Consider the following 8088-nt stretch of genomic DNA (forward strand, 5'->3'; position numbering starts at 1 on the left):
TCATGTGACAACACTCCACTAATGAGAGTACCATACACTCTCGTTTCACATGTGACTCACTTTAATGAATTCTACCAAATTATTCCTTTGAGTTTTGGCAGAAAATGGAAGCACCGGTTTACAGTGGGAAGAAAGGGTAGGAAGTGTGAGAAGAGGTAAGTACCTATTGGAAATACATTTTCAGTATAGGAAAATTGTAACTTCAGATAAGATACATTACCTCCACTCACATAATTATCTAGAATTCCTCATTGAATAGGGGGAGGGACCAGTGCAAAATAAGAAAAGAAACATCCTTCAAAAGCATCCAAAGGGCACGCCTTGAGACTAAAGAGTCAGAATCAAAGATCTGATGTGGAAGACTGCACTACTTTTGAACCACGTATACTTTTCGCCCATCTGAGAAAAGTGTCATATATATGAGCACTAAACAGAGCAGCTCATCCAATTGGTGTGGGAAAAAACAATGGAAGTGCCCACAGGTGTAGAGTGGTTAGAGCACATCGGACCATACTCGGCAAGTCAACTATATCCAAAAACTCATGCCGTTTGGAAACCTCAAGTTCAAGAGACCAGAGGGGGTCTCAAAAACCCTCTGACTCCAGAACATGGCACATGTTAAGATTAGAAAATGATATACAATCTGGGAACCTGACACCTGGAATCAAAAAGATGCCTACCATAGTGAAATCGACTCCCTCAACATTGAAACTGACTGGAACCAACCAGGTGCAATGATGTCCTCAGAATAAGATACATTGAGGGAAAGCAGAAGGGAAAGAACCATAACAATCTCAAGTACCTCCACCATGACCCACAACACAGATGGAGTATAATTGAGGGAGGAAGACAGGCATTTGTAATACATGTGTGAAGACTTATGTTGACAATTTCTACTCTAAATCCAAAACCCAGCCACTGGGAACCGAATTCCATGTGGGGGTAGGATGAGCGATCTCAATTGAAGGGGTGAACTGCAATTTGACGTCTCACTCCTTTGGTTCACATATGCTTTATAGTGGAGGATATCACATCATCTACACTAGCAGAGCACCACCACCCTACTCTGCACTAAATGGTATTTCTGTATTAGAGTTTTATGTCATTAAACCATTCAGGAGGATGCCTCCATGGTCCACCACGCCAATGGCTTGGTAAGGACTCCCAAACTCCACTAGGAAAAAGGGGGATGTGGAGAGTCCGGAGGAACATCAACACCCGAGACATTGCAATGTGTAATCATGAAACCAATTTTTAAAAGCAGACCATACCATTTTATTCAATACAAGGCATGGCAGGGATGGGCAGCTATCCACTTCTGCTTTACCCATGTAGTTGGGTGGTACAGTCTGGGATGGGCATATTTATTAAGCAATTTCATTGCAAGAATAACCTTCAAGTGATCTTGTAAAACACACCATCTCAACAATGTGCATTGCGTGGCCATGGAACATATTAAGCCTGTCGACATGGCTGAACAGTGTGAATTTTAAAGGTTAAATAATACCTGGTCAGGCAACACTCCCACAGAGAGGGATCCAAACAATGAGAACTATAATGAAAAGGGAAATAAGACCCCTGAAAAAGTTAAAAAATAATAAATAGATCTGACCCAGTCTTATAGTTGCATGGCAGTCTGAAGAATGGCTACAGGTGGAAGATGACATATCAAAGAGGAATAAATGGCGACCCTATGCAAATAATCAGAGACGAATGTATTAGGTGTAGTCCACATGCCTGACTGAAGAATTTCCTCCAATGGACGACAAAGATGAGATGCCAGAGAAAAGGTAAGGTGTTCAATTTGATGAGAAGACATGTGGAACAAAGTACAGGAGGATGACAAGAGAAAAATAAGCTAATTGAATCCAAAACATTTCAGCATTGCAGTCTGTGATTTGTATTTATCAATATCTTTCACTAAAATTATCACAAGTCAGTACATAAATCTTCAAAAACCTGTATTTTTGCTTCACTGAAGTCTTTGGCTAAATTATTCCAGATATTACTCTGTATGCAAGCCTCTTGAAGTTTAATTCTCTCATTAAAATTACTGTGCAATTTCAGTTTATATGGTTGTAAGCAATAACAACGTACAAGGATGTAATTCTAATAAATATATTGCATTATAGGTCTAATCACTGTGTAACCTTACTATTAACAATGAAGTAGCTTTAAGCATTTTTAACAAAAGAAACAAAGACCCAGTCTGTCAATCTTTCTATCTCAACACACACACACAAGTTAAGATGGTATATAGTGATTATACTTTCATTATAAACCATTAAAAATTTAAAATTAGCTGAAACATCACTGGTTGTTGTATACTACTTAATCTGCATAACTGTTTATACAACAGTACAGAATGAATTAATTCTTCAAATATGTTTCTAATCCTGAAACCTTATGCATAATAAGTAGGATATCAATTAGTCTGAGTACTCAGTTAAATAGTGTTGAAAGTCCAGTGGTTAACCTTATAATAAAACATTCAAAGCAGGGAGTCCAGACTACTATATTGTGAAGGATTTCTCTTTTTTTTCTTTCACAAATGGCATATGTCCAAGTAAAAACACTACACACACCTCATGTTACTCTAAATATACCTACATGCTTCTCTGTGCATAGTGTTTTGAAGGGGGCTATATATAGATTTGAAATATATATATTCATTGTGAAGTAACCACTGTTGTTGGCTGAATATGTGGAAGCCTTCTTCCACAATAAAAACCAAATCATCCCAACTAAATAACATAAAAAAATTTATGAAGAGGGTAAGAAAATAGCAAAGAAAGAAACAACAGATGTTAAAATAATGACTGTTTTTTTCATTAATAAAAATTTTTATAAACTGCTGGTTAACTAAAGCATTGAGTCAGCAAAGTCTAAAATTTTTCAGCACTTTTTTTTCTAGTGTAAAACAGCCTCTACATGGCATAAAATAATGTGGTACAATATCACATTTAACAATAAAACAATTTCATACTAATGCAACTACATATGACTGTACGTGCAAACTTGGCTTTGCATTTACATATTGTGTGTAGTAAGTCTAGGAATCCAGTGTATGAATGAATACACTATATTCTGCCCCTGGTTTATACTTTGTTGAATTATAATAGCTTATATATCAGTAAATTTTCATAAAATGTGTTAAATCATACTGAGAACTACAATAAAATATTAAATGCAACTATACATATGTACAATTTACTTGACGAGAATAAAACATATAAGTGCTGGTGACTGTGCTAAATTACCTAATGTTATTAACAACTGTTACTCAGAAATGTTGTGAAGTATGAATAATGGCACGAGCCAGTGTAATTCAAGTATCTTGAAAAAGGTGTAAAATATTTAACTGTTTTTAAAATCATGTCAGCATTTTTTTTTTGAGTGAAAAAAATATAACTGCTTAAATAAAACAAATTAATTTAATACTTCTTATTTCATATTGTATGTTTCAGGAAACATAAAACATCTAATTAAAAAAAATTACCTGAAGACACAGTACTAACTGATTTAAATTCTTTATGATTTGAAATTCATATTCCACGTATATGGTACTATACATCACTGGAAATGAATCATCATATATGGCAAATATATTATTTGCATATATATTTATTCACACTTAAGCTATAGTTAATGGCCTAGTAAAATTAATTATAATGAATGTTAATTAAAAATTATTTCATTACAGACATTTTGATTTGCATTTTCATGTAGAACTTTTGTCTGCATTTTCCAAATTTGATCAGAAATTTACTTAATGCTGGAGGTTATTTCACATTCCAAACAGTGAGACAAAATTAGAATTGGGTGGGGGAAAAATTAGTGCTATAAAGTATGACTCAAAAGATTTCACTTTTGAATGTTTATTTAAAGAAAATAAAGATTTTTCATGAGAAATGTTCACGAATAGCCCATGTATTATTATGTAATTCCATAGGATAATGAGAACTACATGTTTGCTGAGTGATTTACAACTTGTGTAGCAGGATTATTAGTTAGACATGGTTCAAAGGGCAATAAGAACTTTCAGAGTTACAATACGTATTTCACGTGTAAAATACAGGAGCCCATTGCAATAGGGTTAGTGTTATCAATTCATTATACACTGTATGTTATTTAAAATTAAGAAGTAAACTTAATTGAATATCTACTTATCTTTTATAACAAAATAAACAATTTTTTAACTCATTGTATCAGTCTACAAAGGAATAAAAAACAGAGGTTCATGTAAAGGCTACATTAAAGAAGTAATGGTTAAACTTCTGAAACTTTTTTAAACCCACAAAGATATTCAAAATCAATTTATTGTAATAAACTGTATGCGAAAAAATATCAGCATTTTCATTTCTTCCAAATTCCTTTTTTTTAACGTCTATTGGAAAGAATTTGTTTTTAAAACAAACTATATATTTAAAACTCTTAGTGCTTTTAAAATTCCTTCTCCTTGTAAAATCACACATGTAAGTAAACATGTGGTATTTCAACAAGTCAATTTCTATAAAATTTTAAAGTTTTGAACAATGTCTGATTGGCATCTTTCAATAACCAAACTAATTATTTACATGCAAGCTAATTTATCACTTTTATGTAAATAAATTTCATAGTTAATCATAGGATTTACATCTCAACACTAAATACATATCAAATTATTTCATTAATTTTTACATACTTTTGTTTAGAATTTGTTACGTAAAGAATATCATATTATGAAAGTTTAATGTAATAGAGAATTTTTAACTACTGTTCATTTCCAAATTATTTCTCCCCATTTTTCCTAATGAAATGATGTCTCATTAGGAGCAACAGACACATCTTGAAGAAAATATTCATTACAATTAAAAGGTTGTTTGGACAATTTCAGCAGCACCATTTAAAATTTGTGCTGGGTTTTTGAAACATTAGCTGAAACTCAAAGTCTTAAATTAATTTCCAGAAAACTTGAGAATTCTTGTTCATCACAACTTTAAACCTATAATTCCATCATTTTTCTCATGTTTAAGAAAGCTTACTTCCTATCACATTTTCTTATGACAAGGGAACACAAATATAAATTTTGACAAGGTAGGAGTTATCTTCAGTTAAAACATTTATTTTTCTAACAGAACAGTTGGCCTTTGGATGTTGTGGAGGCAGTAAATTTAAGTAAGTTTAAGAGAAAGCCTGATAACTATATGAATGATAAGAGCTGGCTTTAGGATTTATATTTATTTCAATTTATTTATATAATAGTTTTAGTTTAATGTCTGGACACCCCCCCCCTCCTCAAATAAAGATATTATACATGAAAGAAAGAATTTATTGCACATTTACATATTCATATTAACACAGACTAAAAAAAGGTTTGATTAATAATCCAAAATGTCTGTCTGTTGGTCTTCATTTTCGTGACACAGGATGATACGTCTCCATGTGCAATGGGTTTGTTTGTTTGTAATTAAGCACAAAGCTCTGCCCACCACAGGTATCCAAACCTAGTTTCTAGCATTTTAAGTCTGAAGACATACCACTGTGCCATTGAGGGGCTCATGTGCAATGTCACATCCTCCTTGGCAAATCTTTCAACAATTTTTTTGTTTCAGTGCATCACTTATTTCATATCGTTCCTTTGCCACAATAATTACTAAAACATGAAAAACTAAACTGTTAACATGAGCTTTAAATAAAGGGAGTGTCCAGACTTTTTCTCCACCCTGTATGTTAAGTTTTACACATACAGTAATCTAACATAACCTTTACACTAATGATCAGCAAAGGTACAATATTTTGCCTGCAATAAGATATATTTACCAAAGTGGCATACAAAGGATAACCATGAAAAATGTAGTAACTTCTACTGTTAAGGCTAATTTTATCATTAACCGATACACACACATGTCAGGTATTCATAACAGTTCTGAAATTTCCTATACATGTATGTTCTGAAAATTGATCCTTTGTTTTTAAATATGTATGATTTTGAAATCACCCAATTAAAAAAATAAAGCTGAAGATGACTACTACCCTGCCAGATCTTATAAATGTGCCCTACCATTCTCACTATTAAATATTTTTTTATGTAAATTAATTTTTTATTAATTTTTCAAACATAAATATTAGATATTTATAAACATTTATTCTCACATATTTAATTATTTTTGTACCTTTAAAATTAATGAGTTAACTCCTAATTTGGCATGATAACTCCAATGTTAAATTATCAACATGAAAGTAACTAAAAATCACACATCCTATCATAGAAAAACTATGTCAACAATAAAATTTGTAATTAACAACAACTTTGTTAACTTCAGGTCTTTTTACTAAAATTAGATTATCAATCAACAACATAAAAAAACAGAAAGATAACTGCTTTGACAAATAAGGCATACAACAAAAGGATAAAAAGAGATGCACTTATTTTACCCTTGAACAAATGCATAAGGGTAATATGGTTGAAATCTTAAAATCTACCTTAGCTTTGATAGCTACTTATTAATTTTTTAATGTTATAACTAGATGCAATGATTTGAAAATGAAAAAAAAATTAAGTTTTAGAAAACCTGGCCTACATTTGATTTTGGAAGAATCATATTCTTGTTAGCTTGCTGATAATATTGTACATGATGATAGTATGGATTCTTTTAATTTGTGGAAAAGGTGTGTAGAGAAAAATTACATTCAAATGTCGTTGTATCATTTTTGAATGTTTGGAGATAAAGGGTGATCTTTGATGAGCATAATGATTTTCAGTTCTATCATCTTGCTCCTCCTTAAATCTGGTCTACAGTTTTGTAACATGTTCTTCATTAATGATTCATTAAAACTAACTTAATCTCATCAGGATGTAAATAATTGATATTACCTCTTAACATTTTTATTTATTTAAAGTGTAGGCTTCTTTACTTTCAAAACTGAGGTAGTAACTTTAAGTTTAATAGACCCCAACAATCCACATTAATTTTAAATTCAGATTTACTTACTTTATGTACACTTTGTGGGTCTTTCAGCCAAGCTCTGTACATTTCTTCTACATAAACTGATGAACTTCCATTTAAAAAAGGTTCTTGTGCTGCTCTTGCAGTAAAAGTTCTTGTTACACGAGACAAATATGCTCCTCCAGTAATATTTACAGTGCCACTGCCACCAAATCTTCCTTTGGCTATCCATATTGATAACGTTTGTGTCCTTTGTACTGGTGGAAGATGTGACACCAAAGGCCACAAATTTGTGATAAACGTTCTAGCTTGTAACATTTTTGTAAGAAATAAAAATTTATTTAGGGCTTAGACTCGGAAAATATTCACACCAGAATCCTGTTGAATCTCGTTTCACTTTTAGCCTTACACGAGCCACTGTACAGGATGTTATTGTTGTGCCTTTAGGCTCGGGTCCAGGTCGTTCGACTTCGCAATAAAATTTAAACTTTAACTTGTTCAAGATATTTCAAATTCTAAATTTCTATACAGAGAAATTTGGAGAAGTGAGAAGGAATAAATTAATCCTATACGATTTCGAGTTATTCACCAATGTATCCAAACGTAGGCCTATATATCAGTATAGTGATAATGTTAACATCTCCCGGAAATTGTAATACGTACAACTCCCTATTATTGGTACTACAAGTAGCAATACTACGCAAACAATATATCCTTTTAACCGCACCACTGACCTCTATGCTGTTTTACCGACTGTAGTCTAAATTCAGCTTCAAATAACAGGAATAACATACGAAGCGATAGGCTAAGTCGCTAAGACAACGTATAAAATATTTGTGAAAACGCGAAATACACAAGAAAACTACAAAAAAAAAGAAAGAAATATTTCCCAAAACGTTTCGTTTTAATATATTTATGTATTTATATTGATACTTATTAACAAAACATACTTCTATTTTGTATATCCTTTCTTCAAATAATTTCTACAAGATACTTTATAACTGTACAGCACAGGTTTACCTAACAGGTACCTTAATAGGTAATCTTATAATTTTAATTACGAATTTACTCGAAAGGTAAACAACGCTGATTAGACCGAGAATATTATAGAAATTCAGAATATTACTAATCAAAATTACTATATATAATATGTTCCAAA

The 8088-nt window shown here is 31.9% G+C and overlaps 1 protein-coding gene across 2 annotated transcripts in view; it reads right to left on the minus strand.

Annotated features, from left to right (window-relative positions):
• Positions 1–7715, minus strand: part of LOC106465954 (2-oxoglutarate dehydrogenase, mitochondrial-like) — a 43342-nt gene extending 35627 nt beyond the window's left edge. The window contains exon 1 of one of the 2 annotated variants that reach the window (XM_022393925.1): positions 6975–7715. In XM_022393925.1, coding sequence (XP_022249633.1) covers positions 6975–7247 — 273 coding nt within the window. In that variant the 5' untranslated portion in view covers positions 7248–7715. The remainder of the gene's footprint in view (positions 1–6974) is intronic. The other variant, XM_022393924.1, reaches the window with a different exon arrangement.
• Between the last annotated feature and the right edge of the window lie 373 nt (positions 7716–8088).

The sequence above is a fragment of the Limulus polyphemus genome, unplaced genomic scaffold (assembly GCF_000517525.1).
Source record: "Limulus polyphemus unplaced genomic scaffold, Limulus_polyphemus-2.1.2 Scaffold2102, whole genome shotgun sequence".
In the NCBI taxonomy this organism is placed as follows: Eukaryota; Metazoa; Arthropoda; class Merostomata; order Xiphosura; family Limulidae; genus Limulus; species Limulus polyphemus.